Source organism: Aspergillus eucalypticola (assembly GCF_003184535.1).
Source record: "Aspergillus eucalypticola CBS 122712 chromosome Unknown BO83scaffold_22, whole genome shotgun sequence".
In the NCBI taxonomy this organism is placed as follows: domain Eukaryota; kingdom Fungi; phylum Ascomycota; class Eurotiomycetes; order Eurotiales; family Aspergillaceae; genus Aspergillus; species Aspergillus eucalypticola.
Window position 1 is genome coordinate 377,554 of NW_020290296.1, and position 16,850 is coordinate 394,403.

At 51.5% G+C, this 16,850-nt stretch overlaps 5 protein-coding genes across 5 annotated transcripts; 2 read left to right on the forward strand and 3 right to left on the reverse strand.

Moving 5' to 3' along the window:
- Positions 1 to 515: 515 nt before the first annotated feature.
- Positions 516 to 2,296, forward strand: BO83DRAFT_429610 (arylsulfotransferase family protein; the record flags this gene model as incomplete). The annotated part of the gene is made up of 3 exons (XM_025535483.1): positions 516 to 896; positions 950 to 2,062; positions 2,126 to 2,296. 3 exons carry the CDS (start codon positions 516 to 518, stop codon positions 2,294 to 2,296), a joined length of 1,665 nt encoding a protein of 554 aa, XP_025385507.1.
- A 1,408-nt stretch (positions 2,297 to 3,704) lies between these two features.
- Positions 3,705 to 7,104, reverse strand: BO83DRAFT_410159 (NEDD4 family E3 ubiquitin-protein ligase). Its single transcript, XM_025534195.1, has 11 exons — positions 6,998 to 7,104; positions 6,864 to 6,886; positions 6,741 to 6,779; positions 6,573 to 6,678; positions 6,380 to 6,513; positions 5,648 to 6,304; positions 5,087 to 5,627; positions 4,742 to 5,035; positions 4,555 to 4,692; positions 4,107 to 4,502; positions 3,705 to 4,055 (listed from the first exon to the last, which is right to left on the reverse strand). The coding sequence occupies exons 1-11, from the start codon at positions 7,015 to 7,017 to the stop codon at positions 3,956 to 3,958; spliced, it is 2,448 nt and encodes an 815-aa protein (XP_025385508.1). The 5' UTR covers positions 7,018 to 7,104; the 3' UTR covers positions 3,705 to 3,955.
- A 2,091-nt stretch (positions 7,105 to 9,195) lies between these two features.
- On the reverse strand, positions 9,196 to 10,650 carry BO83DRAFT_380602 (RNA-binding domain-containing protein). Its single transcript, XM_025531784.1, has 4 exons — positions 10,327 to 10,650; positions 9,930 to 10,186; positions 9,782 to 9,869; positions 9,196 to 9,720 (listed from the first exon to the last, which is right to left on the reverse strand). Exons 1-4 carry the CDS (start codon positions 10,393 to 10,395, stop codon positions 9,559 to 9,561), a joined length of 576 nt encoding a protein of 191 aa, XP_025385509.1. The 5' UTR covers positions 10,396 to 10,650; the 3' UTR covers positions 9,196 to 9,558.
- A 533-nt stretch (positions 10,651 to 11,183) lies between these two features.
- Positions 11,184 to 13,192, reverse strand: BO83DRAFT_318562 (vacuolar protein sorting 29; the record flags this gene model as incomplete). The annotated part of the gene is made up of 6 exons (XM_025527746.1): positions 11,184 to 11,300; positions 11,370 to 11,783; positions 11,861 to 11,875; positions 11,943 to 11,983; positions 12,456 to 13,087; positions 13,152 to 13,192. The coding sequence occupies 6 exons, from the start codon at positions 13,190 to 13,192 to the stop codon at positions 11,184 to 11,186; spliced, it is 1,260 nt and encodes a 419-aa protein (XP_025385510.1).
- A 1,429-nt stretch (positions 13,193 to 14,621) lies between these two features.
- BO83DRAFT_380606 (alanine--glyoxylate transaminase) lies at positions 14,622 to 15,953 on the forward strand. Its single transcript, XM_025531785.1, has 2 exons — positions 14,622 to 14,744; positions 14,826 to 15,953. Exons 1-2 carry the CDS (start codon positions 14,656 to 14,658, stop codon positions 15,895 to 15,897), a joined length of 1,161 nt encoding a protein of 386 aa, XP_025385511.1. The 5' UTR covers positions 14,622 to 14,655; the 3' UTR covers positions 15,898 to 15,953.
- The last annotated feature ends 897 nt before the right edge of the window (positions 15,954 to 16,850 follow it).

Here is a 16,850-nt window from a genome sequence, read left to right on the forward strand (position 1 = left end):
GGACTTCCACATTCAACTTTCTACTATCGATGCCCGTACCATTTCCATTCCGTCCTGGTCTATTATGACCAACGCAGATAAGGTTCTCCGACTCCGAGTCCTTGGATGCTTCTCATCACATCCCACTATAATTGGCTTTTCCAAACTGTCCGTCCGCGTGGTTCTCCACTACTAGCGCTGCCACCAGTGGATCCGCCTCCCACCAATTCATCCTGAAATGCCAACATGCCTACGAATCTGTCATCCCACTCCAGTCTAGCGCTGCATCCACACGAACGTCTGGGGCCCGGCTAACCTCTCTCCCGTTCGCTCGTTGGGTGGCTTCGGTCCATGATTTGCGACTATCCGCGTCATGCTCTGTCCCACCTCCTAACTGCCCGCGCCCACTCGCTTTCTCCGTTTGCAGCGTATCGCCTTTTTCTCCGCCGCCATGCACGACTCTTTCTTCCTCTGGCAGGCTAGTTCTCTTTCATTGACTACTACCTGCCCTGCCGTGCTGCTTCAATCTGCCGTAGATGGCCGTGCTGCTGGTTCTCTGGGCCTTGTGGCCCATACTGGCATCGGCCTTCTCATGGCATGGCCTCTGGTATGACCTGGGCTTTCTGGGTCCTCATCCCACTCTGAAATATGAGTCGTTTGACCAGGAATCTCCCGAGGTCAATGTCCTGCGCTGGGACCCGCGATGTGAAGAGGGCTACGTTTTTCTTAGCCCTCGCGGCCATTCATACCCAGACCCGGGGCCGCTAGTCTACGACAGCCAGGGAAATCTGGTATGGATTGAGCGGGAATTCGGCCAGATCATGGACCTCAAAGTTCAACGCTACATGGGGGAGGATTACTTGACTTTCTGGGCGGGCGATGACGACGGCACACGGGGACTCGGCCAATATTACATGGTAGGTAGCAGCTGCATGACTGACTGGCAGTGATTGAAGCTTATCATTCATAGCTAAATTCCTCCTACGATGTCGTTTACATCGTATCCCCCGCCAACGGATATACCGGCGACGTGCACGAATTCAAAATCACCGACGAGGGCACCGCACTCATGACCATCTACGACATCTGCGAGGCGGACCTTTCCTCCGTCGACGGACCCGAAGACGGCTGGATCTACGACGGACTCTTCCAAGAGATAGACATTGCGACGGGTGAGCTGCTCTTCGAATGGCGAGCAAGCGATTACTACGACATCGACGAATCCTATTACCCCCTCGGCGAAAAAGGCTCCGCCCCAACAGCCCACGACGCCTACGACTTCTTCCACATCAACAGCATCGACAAACACCCCAACGGAAATTACCTCGTTTCATCCCGCTACATGCACACCGTCACCTGCATCAGCCCCTGGGGCGAGATCCTCTGGGTACTAGGCGGGAAACGCAATACCTTCAAGGACATATCCCCGGACAAGTCCGCCACGGGAATTACCTGGCAGCACGACGCACGCTGGCAGTCCGAGACGATCATCACGCTGCTCGACAACGGAGCGCACGAGCATCTCAGCACTAGAGACCATACGCGTGGGTTCATGATCGAATTAAACTTCGACGACTGGACAGCCAACACCCTGCACGTCTACGACAGTCCCGGCTCCTTTAGCAGCCACTCCCAGGGCAGCCTGCAGGTGCTTCCCCGGACCGGTCATGTTTTCATCGGCTGGGGCAAGCCATCAGCGTACACCGAGTTCACCGTGGACGGCGAAGTGCTGTGCGACTTTCACTGGGGGCCGCGCGTCTTCTTCTGGTTGGGATGGATCAAGTCGTATCGCGCGCAAAAGTTCCACTGGGTTGGACGGCCGCGAGTGCCGCCGGATGTGGCGGTCGACGAGGCGGGTGACACGGCATATGTGAGCTGGAACGGGGCGACGGATATTGCAGGGTGGGTGCTGCAGCGGGCGAGGAATTCCAGTGCGGGCGAGGATGAATTTGAGAGTGTTGCGTATACGCCGAAAGAAGGATTCGAGACGCAGGTGGATTTGATAGGAGAGGGATATTTTCGCCTGATGGCGGTGGATTTGGAGGGGAATGAAATGGGCGTGACGAGAGGGTTTGAGGGATGCGTAAGCTAGCTACCCTGCCACTTGGATGACCTTATAAGTACGATGCTAAACTGTTACGAACAGGAGTTAACCGATATCGATATCGATGACAGCTCGACAAGCTCATTCTTCGTCTTCTCCGAACGACCATTCCAATGGATGCTCGTAGGGACATTCACCACGGGGGCAGTGGTAGTAGGAGCATGGAGGGCCAGGAAACGCATACGGTCGATTTTTGAGAGATATTTTCGTTGATACCCATATACCCATTTGCAAGCATTATACAGATACATGATTCCACTCATCGTACATTACCCATCAATACCTTTCACCCTTAGTAGATTATAAGTAAATACAAACATCATCCCCATTTATCACCACAACCCACAAACTCACACCCCACACCTCAACACTCCTATACTACACTACTACTACTAGTACGTAGTATAGTTAATACCCTAAACCAAAGCAACAACCAACCCAGCCAACCCCATACCCATCCCCATCCCCACCCCAGCAACCCCCTCACCAACCCTAACACTCCCCGCCGCCCCAGACGAAGTCGCCGCCGCCGCCACCGCAGTCCTACTACTCGTCGCAGACGAGGTACTACTCACGACCGTCTTCGACGACCTCACACTAGTAGAAGTCGAATACAGCGAATACGCCTCCGCCGCATTACAATACTCCATTTTCTGTTGATCGGCCGAGGTATGGTTTGGGTCGGAGGGGCAGTCGTTATAGCATCTAACCCGATAATTAATATAATAATTCCTTTATAAGTTTTCTGTATAACATCCCTCCCCCCCCAATGAGGATGGATGGATGGATGGATGGATTAGGAGTATCATACGTAAGCATATTCTTGCTCTGCGTACACCGACATGACCAATCATTCTGGGAACATTTGTCCATTAGGGGTTTCATTTGCGAAAGGCAGGCGTCGAGGATGCTATTTCATCATCATCATTATTATTATTCCATTAGTTAGTTACTTCGTTGGTGTGTGTGTGTGTGTGTGTGTATATGTGGGGTTAATTTGGGGTAGAGGGAGGTATACTTCTTCGCGCATTGTTGGTAGGGGCTGCTGCTGTCGTCGCTGCTGCTGCTACTACTGCCAGTAGAGGTCGGCGCTGGGGGTTGTGCGCCGGAATCTGTACCTCCTCCTGCTGCTGCTGCTGCGCCGGTTTCTGCGGCGGGAGAGGCGGCGGAGAGAGAGGCGAGGGTCAGGGTTAGGAGGTAGATGAGGTTCAGTTTGAATTGCATTTTTGTCTATCTCTTCTGTTTCAAGTCTTGGTGGTGTGTGTGTTCGTGGTAGGTAGAATGTGAGTATAGGATAGAAGGGTATATAGTATATAGTATAGCTGGGGAATGAGAGTGATTGAAGAGTATGATACTGTGTTGTTTGTGGAAATGGTATCAGTTTTATATCTTCCATGTACATAGTTATGGTCGAAAAGTATAGGAGCAGGAGTAACTAGGGTATAGACCCGCCTATTATTGGTGGCGTACGACATATCATATAGCACTCTCTTCTGGGTACATGACTTGGGATTTTTCCAGACCGATTTCTCTTGATCATTAGTTCGGCATGGAATGTCGAATATGGGAATATGCTGTGCGTCTTGGCTGCTGGCCAAACCTACACATCGGTGAACATCATGCCAATTGGAAGTATTCGACATTCTACTCCATACACCTCGCCCAATGGCTGCGGGCGCCGCAATAATACACTATATACAGTTCACTAAGCCCACTGCCGCCCTGCCTGCTAACCGAACAATATATCGACGAAAAGAGATAGTCCCCTCTCGGATCGTCTCCTCGCAGGCATAGTCCGTAACGTTATTCGGACACCCATGTTTTGCCTTGCGTCGATGCTAGAGATCATATGCAATATCACCCATCACCTGTCTACTCTTGTCCAAAACCTAATGTCTCCTCCACGGCAATGGACAGCTTGTGCTCCAAAACGTCGTGCGTCTTGTACGGCGGCAGATCCAGTCGGTTGAAACTGGCTTAGTTTAGTATGCGCTGTAATCTTGCGTGAGTATAGGGGGCTTACCAGGTGTGCGACTTGGGCAGCGCGATTGGATCGCCCGACTTCTCAATGGTGAACCGTCTCGGTCCGTCCGAACCCTGCAGATCCTTGAAACCATTGACCGGAATACGAGACGTTCCCGTGGTAAACTGCAGCAGACGCGACTTCTGCTCCGCATCCCAGGTGCGCACGATCTTCCAGAAGTTCTGGATCACCTCGTCCTGTTCCTGGTATCCGCGGTAATCCGTGTGCTTCTTCCAGTCATCCACATCGATGTCTGCAATACCGCCGATCAGCAGCTCCAGCTCGCGCTCGTCGAACACGTTGACCAGATCCGCCGGAATCAGCTCGTTGAAGCCCGACATGAACGCGTTGAACTGCTCCTCGACCCGCTTCACGATTTTCCATTCCGTGACCAGTCTGATTCATTAGCTTTGCCAACCATGCCAATAACGTAGCAGACAGTACTTACTCTACATATTCATGCTTGTTCTCGTTGGTAACGGGAATGTCCCGGCCCCCGGGCTTCAGATCGATCGTAGTGCGCTCACCAAACTTCTCATCGTCAACGCAGAAGGTCAATTCGATGATGCCTTCAATGTCGTTTTCCCTGCGCAGCGTTAGAGAAGTGATCCATGCCATCTTAACGATAAACCTACAAAGTCCACGCCAGATTGCGGTGCAGATCCTCGTCTACACCCTCCATGTCCTGGAGCGACACCTTCTTCCGGAGCATCATCTTGTAGAACGCTCCGATGAAGAACGAGTCCAGGAAGCGCCGGTGGAAGATAGCCAGCCCGACCACGCGTCCAATGAACTTGAAGTAGTTCAAGTGCTCCGGGTTCACACCCGAATGGGGATTAATTTGCAGGGTATAATTATCGTGTGCGGAATACTCGAAAAGACAATAGAACGGGTTAAACATTTCGTGCGAAAGGAGGAAGAAGAATTCACTACTTCAGTCAGTATTCAACCATTTCTCAGCCAAGGGGGAAGAGACCTACCGGGAAAGACCACCGTAATCGAGACCGTCTTCACCGTCAAACTTGATCATCAACCGCTTCTTCAGATCCGAAGCACTTTGCCGCATGATCTCGGCGTACGAATCCTCAAAGATGTTGTTACGCCGCACCTTCACGTGGCACTGGCCGGACATGATGCGCAGCGCGGGCTGCGACCGGAAGTAGATCAGCTTGCGGCGGAAGTCACGCTTGTACTGCGGCACGCCCTGATCCAACGACGACGGCAGACGGGGATCATCCCACGTGGTGGTCTTGGTGTTGTGGTCCACAAAGTACACCCGGGCCGTATTCGTCAACCGCATTTCCCATCCACTAGGCAGAGGGCCCAGCTGAGACACCGGCTGCTGCTGGATGGTCGTGTTGCCGCCGTTGGCATTGTGTCCGTACATGCGGATGTACTGCTGTCGCCGAGGATCGACCCATGTGGTCGTCCGGGTGTTGTGGTCGACAAAGTAGGGCCGTCCCTCGGGTGTCGTCCGCTGCTCCCATCCGGGGGGGAGCTCACCAGTGCCTGCAGTGGTAGCTCCCGTGGCCATCATGGACACAGCGCTGGCGCTGCCACCGGCCGGCGGGTATGGGCCTGCTGCGGTTGCGGTTGCGGGCTCTCCTGCAGATTTGGTGAATTGGCCCCTGTCCGGTCTTCCGGCAGCATCCGGCTCTGGTGAGCGCGGCGCTCCAGTTGCATGTTGGCCTCGCGCTGTGTGCGTTGCGTTTGCTCATTGTAGTTCGATGACGGCCGGGTCCAGGTGGTAGTCCGCGTGTTGTGATCCACATAGTAAGTACGTCCCAAGTTATCCTCCCGTCGCTCCCAGCCAGCTGGTAGTCGACCCTGGCTGTCCTCGAAGGAACTGAGATTGGTGCGAGAACCTTGAGGGCCAGCTGGAGGGGGGGCGGCGCCGCCATTGACGGGGCCTACCGTGCTGGTCGGCCGGGTGGTTGAGGGGACTCGTTGGGGATGGAGCGACACGTTCGACGCGGCGGCGGCGGACGGCTCGGCTTGAGCTGGGCTGACGGAAGGATGCGAAGCACTCGAAACCTGGGGAACGAGCCCACTGGAGGTCGACGACTGGGCATGTGAACGATGCAAGCCATTGGCCTGGTTCGGGATGGGGGTGCTGAGGTTGGTGGACAGGTTGATAATGAGCTTTCCGTGCACTACAAGGTTATCGTTGGATTTCTTCAAATCTCGGGTGAGCATTTCTGAAATGGCGCGAGACCGCTGTCAGTATGGACGACCGGGAAGAGGGGTGAACACCATCCAATCTCGTGACTCACCATCGCCACCCATCTGTAGATCTATAACATCGCCAATCCGCACATTGATCACACCGAGGAAACCTTGATCCTTCTTCTTGAACTTCTTCTGGTCAAAGATCTGGATTGCGAGGATACTGTCTTCATTGACTCGGCTGCATGGACCGGTGATTAGTGTCGGTCCACGAAGACAGACAATCCAGCGGGTCCTTACAGGTCAAACATCTCATTCCAGTAGGGGTTCAGCGTCTTCTTGATCACCGACGTCGTGTGGGTTTGCTCACCCCCGACGGTGGCCACAGCGAAGGGATCGGGAAATCCTATCGACGAAGCAGATGTCAGCTGGCAGTCATCCGTAGATCAAATAATGGCGGGGACGTACGGAAAACATCGCGCTTGTATAACCCATCCGCTGCGATAACTATCGAACAAACCAGTCAGTCTCACATCCGTTCCACCATAACCAATCAAGGCCGTCGAAGATTCGCCGCCGAATCAAGCTTACTTGTGACCCGAAGATTTGGTTGCCTGCAAGTCATCGATGGTTAGCAATCTGTCGGTAGCACGACGTACATACAGAACAGACGATGTTGATGTTCAAGACATCACGCAAGGGGAGGATCCGAGGTATGCACATACGCTGGCAGGTTGGAACCCATCCTGGAGGGAGGGAACAGGCAGACAATGACGCGCCTCTAAGTGCAGCAAAACGGCCGATCCGAACAAGCCTCAAAAGGTAAATCGCGGCGTGCGCATCCACCGCCGTCGACAGGCACGGACACCAAGCAGCAGCGGGAGAGGGAAGTGGCGTCAGGCGAAAGTCGTGGGGGGGGGGGGGGGGAGGAAGAGGAGAAGGGGGGTTAAAGGGAAAAGCGAACGGTGGAGGGTGGAGAGCGAGGGGGAGAGGAGAGAGAGAGAGGTGGGCACGGGAAGAAAGAGAGAGAGAAAAAGTAAGGACGATAAAAGATGAGGATGACGATAACCAACGGGCCGAGCGAAGGCGTTTAGATGATGATGGAGAAGGAGGAGGCGCGGGCAGTCAGTCGTAGATAGTGTCTTTCCAGTCAGTCTCGCAGGCCAGTTTGGGGCTGAGCAGGGCAGTCCTGACGTTGCGCTTTGGGAGCCAATCACGGGGCCGCGAGGGGTTCGCCCGGGAGGTGCAGCAAAGCAACCACTTAATAAGTTACTCAGTAAGTCACTTAACTAATGTTAAGTTAACCAACTTTAGTTAACTAATTAAGTACTTCTTAGTCAAGCAGGCAAGGCAGAGACACACAAACACACACAGAGACAAAGTCGTGGGACTTTGACCCGGAGGCAACAGGGAGGAGGGGAGAGACGAGAGAGGTTGGCGCGGGCAAAGGCGGATCTTCTTCTTCTTCCTCTAGTAACTAAGTAAACTAACGGGTATCCCGTTTGTGTGCTAGTCAAATTTAGTTGGGAACGATGCCCGTCTGGAAGAGTCCACGAGTATCAGAGGATGAACGGTGGGTTTTTTTCTCCTGGTGCTTGTTCCGATGGTCGTGGCGAGAAAGGGAAAGGAGGGGGAGGGAAAGAGAAGGACGAGTGACGAACTAACTAACTACTGACTAGAGAGACGTCAAAGCAGCTAAGCACAACTTGTTCTAGTCTCTGTATGTACTAGAGTCATGTAGTAATTAGTAGTGGTGGTAGTAGTCGTAGTAGTAGTCGTAGTCGTATCTAGTAGTAAGTAGCACGACTCTTTTGTCTATTATTCTTCACCGGCAGAAAATAAAAAAAAAAAGATAGATCGATCTCTACCGATATAAACTGTAGAAGATGCAATCAATCTCTTTGCTTCAATCTGATATTAGACAAATAAGTTAATTCTTAGTAACTTGCTACAGTCACTACAAAGTACCGAGTAAACCAGTCTAGTCTAGTCTAGATAGTATCGATAATATCCCTCCGATCGTTTGGGCTGCCCGGAATTCCGCCCAAAACATGCAGCCCCGCGGTCACATTTTCAATACTGATACTCTGTCAATAGAGAATAAATAAGTTAAGTACGTAGGTGCCTACTTTTATTTTTCACTTTCACAACTCTGCACATACTGGAGTTAATCATATTCTATATCCCTCCCTCCGCTCCCCGTCCAAGGCAGCCAAATTCTTCCCACGGAAAATTGCACTTCCCACCCCTCTCTTCATCTCCTTCTCTTCCTTCTTCCAACTTAAAACTTACCAATCAATGAATGATATCTTCACACCATTACAGTCAATTACACAAGCACAGTGGGGCACAATACCCAAGGGAGGAAAGAAAACGAAAAAAAAAAGCGATATGATTCCCTCTCTCTTGCTCCGCTCTGAGGAATAAACTCGTCAGCGCCTCGCATGGGTCGGCCTTTCTAGACTCTCTCACTCTCTCTCCCCCAAACTTGCTGACGGAGATTGGATGCTCTTCCGTCCCCCCTTTCCCGCTTACTATTCGATGCTTGATATTGCCTCTTCAAATGCGACATCATGCCGGCCTTGCCGATAGGGATTGACAAAGTAACAGTACTAGTTAAGTAGTAATCTGGTTTTAGTGTAGGGCTGTTCTGGCTGGGTATGCCGTCCTTCATTGGTGTAAATTTTTATTACTCAGTTATATTATTTTATTTATTTTTCTCATGACGTTATTCCCTGTTTTCTTCCGTCCTTGCTCCCTACAGTATTATTATTGGCATGGCTAATTCCAACGCCTTGCTGCCTTTTACTACATATATTTTTAAATGAGCCACATATTCCTGTCTTTCTTTCTCTTCTTCTTTTTTTTTTTTTTTTTTTTTTTTTTTTTTTTTTTTTTTTTTTTTTTGCTGAACTCACAGCAGCTCCATTATTCTGTCTGTTCCAAGACGTAATTCCCAATTGTCCGTCCTCTTGACTATTTTCTTTTTCTTGACGGTTCCTGTTGTAAAGCAAATTCTCTCTGTAGGCTTTATGATATCACAACAAGAAACAAGCGACTTCAGTGCTCCACCCATCTGGCGCAGTCCGAGATTGCCCGAGGGTTATCATACAGAGTACATCCCGGTCCATAAACTCCAGAGGATTCCCTCACTAGATCAAGAGAGATGTGTGCATTTCAGACCTCGACCTGTGCGTCGCACCGGACGTCTCCATCCACCGCGATGCCGCGTCGAGTCTGCACCTAACATTCGCTCGCATGCTTCGCCTCCTAGCAGACCATGCCCTTAGTAGGGCGCATAGCCGCGACCCCGGCCACGGTAGCCACCGCGATATCCTCCACGGGGCGCAAATCCGCCACGGTACCCCCGACCACCACCACCACCGCGGAATCCACCTCGTCCACGACCGCGGCTCATGCCGGGCAGGTTGGTACGCTTGGGAACGACCTGTAAACCACAGAGTATTAGTATCATTCACTCGATCAATGGCCTCAATCATGCGACCTACCTTCAGGTTCCGGCCACGGAAGACACTCTCGTTCAGGACAAGGGCCTGAGCCACTAAACTGGGTTCCGCGAATTCTACGTAGGCGTATCTGTAAATCATATTAGCATATGGAATTCCCTCCCCGTCAGATGAATGCGCTGCAACATACCCCTTGGGCTGGCCCGTGAACTTGTCCAGCAAAATAGTAACACGGTTTATTGAGCCGCAACTTTGAAAGTGTGCCTGGATCTCCTCGGGAGAGGCACCGTAGTCCACGTTTCCGACGAAGATACTCCGAGCGTCGATCTCCTCTTTGTCCTCACGCAGGTTCTCCGATTGCTGATCAAGTGTGGCTTGCATCTCGCGTAGCTTCGCTGCCTCGGATTCCATTTCGGCTACCCGTTTCTTCATCGCCGCAATCTCCTCCTAAGAATCATGAAAAAGAAATGGCACATTAGCTGAATCCAGTGAAAGGTAAATCGTAAAAGTCAAATAGAAGCAAGCCAAGAAACCAGCAAAAGAAAGCACCAAGCGTCAGGTTTTCAGCGCAAGCCGTCAAAACGTACCTCATCATCACCAGCCTCCTCCTGGTGTTGCAGGCGCTCATCCTTGATCTCGTTCTCTTCCGTAGCCATTATTATTAGAGGTGTAGAGAGAGTCGCGTCGTTTTTCCTTCACGTCACTGAGTCGCAATGAAAGCTCAAGCGGCAACGATAGCTTCCGCGGAACTGGTCTGGTGGGCGGGGGAGGGAAAGCTGCAGGAAAAATAAAAGGTCCGAGAAGGGCAGAAAGGACTGGCACCTAGAACTAAACTAGGACCTGTTCAAGTAGAGAAAGTAAGATAGGTGATAGGTGACTGGAGGGTGCAGAAACCAAATGTGATGCTTGCGTTGATCGACACCGAAGTCACTGCTTGCTCTTTCCGGCCTAGCAGGTTTGTCATTGGACCACTCCCTTCGGTACCGCTCTACATCATCCTGAGCCCCTAGGACTCGGCAAGTTCCTAGTCGCATTGGCAGATGTTGGGATTCAATCCATCGCTACGTACGTATTTTCCAAGGCTTGCGGACTTGTAAATGTCTTTTTTTCTTTCCTTTTAGCTTCGAGGACATCAAAGTCACGTAAAAATGTCCACCATACAGCAAGGAGGCTGTCAATCTCCATAGCAATTACCGCGCCCTCAGTATAATGCCGATAGAACCTATCATCTCCTTGGGTAGGGGTCTTATTTGCAGCATAAATCATGCTATATGTCAGCTACTGCCCTAGTGATGCGACGTGTTCAAAACAGACCATGGATTGCAACCATACATCACTATAAACTAATTCAACATGAACATGAACAACAGTCGCATAGGTTAGAAGAACATCATTATCGTGCCTGGTTCTATGTATGTACAATAAGAAATTATAAAGCGTCAACTCATGAAGAAGGGATATTGTTCTTGCGGTAAGATACTTTCTCGACCGCGACTGTCTCAACCCCGTTGGCGTCCGTCTTCAGCTGGTAAACATACAACACGAGAACATCGCCTTGGATCTGCAATACATCATTAGCCTGGAGCACGCAAAGCGTCTTGCAGCGAGCCCGTAGAGTTGCGCGACTTACATCCATCAAACAGAAACTAGGTGTCGGCTCCTCCCCTTCAGGCCAGTACCCCGTGCTCATGGCTCCGGTGGCGCTGCCCGGGTTGATAAAGAATCTCCCCTCCAGCTCAAAGGCTTCAAAGCGGTGGGTTCCACCCCATAGCAGTATGTCAACATCCATCTGGCGGGCAGCGATCAGAAGGGCATCGGCGTCCCCCGGGGGGATGATGGTGTGGCCATGAGTAAAGCCGATGCGGAGACTCCCGTGGGTCACCACTTTGGAGAGGGGTAGGTTTGGGGAATCGACATCGAAGTCGCCTTTGACCAATTGCAAGTCTGGAGCGACCTGTCGGAGGAATTCGAAGGTGCTCCGATCGGTGAGATTGCCGAGACAGAGGATCTGGCCGATCTTGCCAGGCGTCAGGAGTTTGCGGAACTGTGCGCGTGTTAATCGAGAACGGGGGATTGCGAAACAGAGAGGAGGGTCAAGAGGGATGGAGCAAAAGTGCGCACCTTGGCCGGGAGGTCCTAGTGAGTACGAGTCAGCAGACAGGTCAACCTGCGAGGATGCGATAAGAGATGATGGGATGCGTACGGGGGCTCTGTCGGGGATGAAGAGGTCACCAATGACCAGGACTAGACGGGAAGTCATCCTAGAAGAAGCAAGCAAGGAAGTACTCAAGGCCCATTCCAAGTGGGCGTGGACTTGGGAGTATGATTGGCGAGAAGTAGTAGGTGGACAGCAGACAGCGACGGTGATGGGAACGGAAATGGGAAATTAAGCTACGTATGACTATCAGTTGCTCCTCCGGCGCGATGGAGCTCCGCGGGGAAAGCTTATAGACGCCCGCCGATGGATGCCTGCCACCCCGGGCTGCCCTAAGCCCTATCCTACAAGCCGTTCGGGATTAGCCTCTGTAGGTCACTTTGGCTTGACAACTATTCATAAGTCGTTCTATTATAGGAGGCTCTATGCGACAATTTCAGTACTCATAACTATACAGGTTAGAGGTGTCGCGGTGCCATGTTGTATCATGTAGTTAACTATGCTGGTAGAAGATTGCTGAGTAATCGACCGCTTATTCTTGTCCCCAGTTCAACGCCATACGATCACTGCTGATTTGATACTCCCTCAGCATCTTAAGAACCTCCTCCACCTTTGTAGCCTCTGCAATGATACGAGCATTCTCAGGGCTCACCAGACCCTCTTTGACAGCGGCCTGGATCCACTGGAGGATCCCATTCCAGTAGCCGTTGATGTTCAGTAGGACGATGCCCGCCTTGTGGATACCAAGCTGGTTCCAGGTGGTCATTTCCATGAGTTCCTCCATGGTGCCAAATCCACCAGCAAGGGCAACGAAGCCTGACCCGGGACCGCCTTCAAGGACCTTCTGGGCCATCAATCTCTTGCGGGTATGCATGTCGGGGACGATGGTCACCATGCCGAAGTTGGATTCTTGTACGGACTGGTTCACGACACGCTCAGCAGCCTTGCCTTCCTTGCTTTGCGTGTCTGCTGCTGAGCCTTTGTAGCCTTCTTCGACCTCAACCAAGGCTTGCGGAATAATCCCCTGGACTGACTTAGGTCCTGATAATGATACTAGGGTTTTGGCGAGCTCTCCCATGATACCAACGGTACCCCCACCGTAAACCAGCTGCACATTGTGCTTGTGGAAATCTTGCGCAAGCGCACGAGCTGCTTCCAGATGGCTAGGAGAGTTACCCGGATAGGAGCCGCAGCTGATCGGGAATTAGTACTATCATTCTGAGAAGTACTGATGGATCCGGGGGGAGGTCAGCCTACAAAACGCAGACCACTGCGGGTTTAGGCTCTTGGGTCGCCATTGTGATGATCCGATGGAGGGGTAAAGAGAGGGGTAGAAGATTCAAGGGATTCCAAACTGTAAACCGACAAGTATCCTGTTTGAATTGATTTGGACTAGGGACGTTGAAGAGGACAACTATTTATTCCTTTTTGATGTAACCAGAATGAACGCAGACAAACTGCATGGAATGGATGGCAGGTCGTCGTCCAGCTGGGAGACTCAGACCCACTTGGAAGAGAACCAAGGCTCCCCGAACCTCAGCATCGAATGGAAGACCAACAGCACCCCTCCACGACAGCATGTGGGCACCGTAAGCAACCAGGTTATTGTTCTATCCAGCAGATTCGGGCAGACATGTTTGCGCTTTCCTACATACATCTGCGAGGCCAAAAAGTTAGACAATTTGAATCATCTTTGCTGCTATGGAACGGAGAATCAGTAGGTGGGAAGTCCGAAGGCCCTGGACTGCTCCGGGGGGTCACTAAACAATTCCAAATGAAAGGACAAATGAACCTGCGAATCGTGCTGACTGATGGTACATCTTGAGTAAGTAGTTAGTTAAGTCAGTCACCAGGATGAATCTTCAGAGACCTGGCTGAGATCGTCCACATGGACATTGCAGTGAGGGAGGACAGCGTAGTATGGGTCACTCCGCCGGTTGTGGCTGTTACTGAGATCTCATTTGTACAAAGACACAACTGACTTTCATACAATGGCACATCGTGCAGTCAACTACACTAGTTAGTCAACTAGTCATGTCATTTGTATGAGTCAAGACAGACACAGCCATTGTTGAACGCGGAGAAAATCGTGGGACGGAAGGGTCCGCCCGGGTTGGAGAAAGAATGGCGTCTTCCGGCCGATAGAATGTAAGGGAAAAAGGGGAATGATTTGGAAAAGGGGAATTGAAAAAAAAATTTTTGAACGTGAGGAAATACAACTATTTCCCCAAAACCCGAATTCTCTAAAAAAACCGATTCCCATAAATCGTCTCCAATCTCACCCATCGCATAAAATCACCCGGATTCAACCATTGCACTAGGGAAAAAAGTCCCATAGGGCGTGAGTAGTGTGCCTGGAGATACAGAGATTACTGCAATTACTGCCCATTACTGCATCCAAGCCCGGCGATCCCCGAGGGAAACCCACGGTTGTTCCACCCTCCATCACAAGCAAAAGAGAGTTATCGTTATCCATTCTTCCTTTACCCCGCAGGCTCTCTCCCGTCGAGAGCCGATTCAATCAGCAACCCTGGCGGCCAAACGCACTCCCCAGCAGCGATTGAGCCTGATTTCCAGGCACCTGGATCAGCGACTCCCGCTGCCGGAGCTTAACACCCCCTTCTCGACCGAGAGGAACTCGTTGGCTCCCGACGATATCGAATATAAACCCCTCGATCGCACTGCTTCCACTCCGACTACCTCTCCTTCGACTCCTTCGACTCCTTCCTCTCCCACTGACTCCCCTTCCCCCGCCGCCAAAATGTCCTCCCAAGCCCCTCACCCCACCCTGTTGATCCCAGGGCCCATTGAATTCGACGATGCTGTCCTCCAGTCAATGGCTCACTATGCGTAAGTTAATCAATCCCCCTTCCCCTCCTCGTCCTTTTTTCCTCCGATCTGCCCCTCATTGACCGATTTCTTGGCTTCCAGTGAGAGCCATGTCGCCCCCGGTTTCGTCAAGACTTTCGGAGAGACTCTGTCCATGGTCCGGAAGCTCTTCCAGTCCTCCAACCCTGCTGCTCAGCCTTTCGTCATCTCCGGTAGTGGTACTCTCGGCTGGGATATCGTGGCCTCCAACCTGATCGAGAAGGGTGAGAATGCCCTGGTTCTGCACACCGGTTACTTCGCCGACTCCTTCGCTACCTGCCTGGAAACCTACGGTGCCAATGCCACCCAGCTCAAGGCCCCCATCGGCGAACGCCCCTCTTTCGAGCAGATCGAGCAGGCCCTCAAGGAGAAGCCCTACAAGATCATCACCATCACCCACGTCGACACCTCGACCGGTGTCCTCAGCGACATCAAGCGCGTGGCCGAGGTCGTCCGCCGTGTCAGCCCCCAGACCCTAATCGTCGTCGACGGTGTCTGCAGTGTCGGCTGCGAAGAGATCGCTTTTGACGAATGGGACATTGACGTCGTCCTCACGGCCAGTCAGAAGGCCATTGGCTGCCCGCCCGGCCTCAGCATCCTGATGCTGTCCGGCCGTGCCATCGACACCTTCAAGACCCGCCAGACGCCCCCGTCCTCCTACTACGCCTCCATCGCCAACTGGCTCCCCATCATGCAGAACTACGAGAACTTCAAGCCCTCCTACTTCGCCACCCCTCCTACCCAGCTCGTCCACGCCCTGCACACCACCCTCTCCCAGATCACCGCCCGCCCCATGTCGGAGCGCTACGCCATCCACGCCCAGGCCTCCGACCGCGTCAAGGCTGCTGTCGCCGAGCTCGGTCTGCAGCAGGTCGCTTCCAAGCCTGAGAACCAGGCTCACGCCATGACGGCCATCTGGCTGCCGGAGGGTCTGGCTCCCCCGGACGTCCTGCCGGGTCTGCTGAAGCGCGGCGTCATCTTTGCAGCGGGTCTGCACAAGCAGGTTGCCACCAAGTACATCCGCTTCGGACACATGGGCGTCAGCGTTACGGATCCCAACCGTTCGGACGTCGACAAGGCCATTGCTGCCTTGAAGGAAGCCTTGACGGAAGCCAAGCAGGCCAAGGGACTGTAAAATCAATCAGTACCATAACGATATCTTAGATGAGACCAAGCCAAACAAGAAAAAAAAAAAAAAAAAAAAAAGGGTTTTAAAAATGAATAAAAATTGGATAAAAGAATATTTCACAAGGGTATAGATACATCAATAAGCTGTTGTAATATTCATACTTCGTATCAAACCCGATATATCCCCGATGTCGGACACGTCGCGATAACGATAAATAGAAATATGGAAACAGGCTTCTGCCATATTACCCTATCGGGTTTACCATTTATTAAGTTCCGTCTTCACTTGGCCTGCAGTATTTCTAGTCTTCCTACTTACATAAGTATCTAGTTATTAGTATAGCACATACAGCATTGAATAATAATAATTGGAGCTCCTCGAGTAAGATTCACTTCTACGTAGTATAGATTACGTGATATCCTGACAGTCATGCCATCATCACCTCGGTTAGTTCATAGTTACTCCATATTATTTATTCGATGGTAAAGGTCCCCACTACAGCATATTCATTTACCCACGCCTATCATGACAAGACTGGCAACAACTGTTAGTACTAGTAGTTACTAAGAACTTAGCATCATAGGTCACTGAGTCGAGCTATACTACCTGTAACAGCTCTCGCTTTTGTAAACAAATCAGTAGTACGACTCGGGAGATCTTAATTCGATTGAACCACTACAGGCCATTGATGGAATGGAATGATCTATCCCCAGGCTAATTGACATGACAGACATACAAAAGCAGTGAGTAACCCACAACCCAATTCCGATTGTTTTCTTTCAATCAAAGGAATGAAGAAAGCAAAGTGGCAGTTAGCAACGCTGTCTTTTGATGAATAAAACTCAGACAGGGAGGTATATTGTATTTGAGGTTGGTGGGCGGCAAGGCGAGCAGTTGAGGATGATTCCTGACTTGTGAGACAAGGTGGAACAGAATGACACAAATGTAAGAATAGAGAA

Excerpts from the sequence above, each read along its gene's own strand:
- BO83DRAFT_410159 (XM_025534195.1), bottom strand. The coding sequence starts at position 7,017 with ATGGGTTCCAACCTGCCAGC. Across the intron at positions 6,887-6,997 it reads ATGGGTTCCAACCTGCCAGC|GCAACCAAATCTTCGGGTCA; the intron begins GTATGTGCATAC and ends GATGACTTGCAG. Across the intron at positions 5,036-5,086 it reads GATTACGGTGGTCTTTCCCG|TGAATTCTTCTTCCTCCTTT; the intron begins GTAGGTCTCTTC and ends TGACTGAAGTAG.
- BO83DRAFT_380602 (XM_025531784.1), bottom strand. The coding sequence starts at position 10,395 with ATGGCTACGGAAGAGAACGAGATCAAGGATGAGCGCCTGCAACACCAG. Across the intron at positions 9,870-9,929 it reads TTCACGGGCCAGCCCAAGGG|ATACGCCTACGTAGAATTCG; the intron begins GTATGTTGCAGC and ends TATGATTTACAG. Across the intron at positions 9,721-9,781 it reads TCCGTGGCCGGAACCTGAAG|GTCGTTCCCAAGCGTACCAA; the intron begins GTAGGTCGCATG and ends TGTGGTTTACAG.
- BO83DRAFT_380606 (XM_025531785.1), top strand. The coding sequence starts at position 14,656 with ATGTCCTCCCAAGCCCCTCACCCCACCCTGTTGATCCCAGGGCCCATT. Across the intron at positions 14,745-14,825 it reads CAGTCAATGGCTCACTATGC|TGAGAGCCATGTCGCCCCCG; the intron begins GTAAGTTAATCA and ends CTTGGCTTCCAG.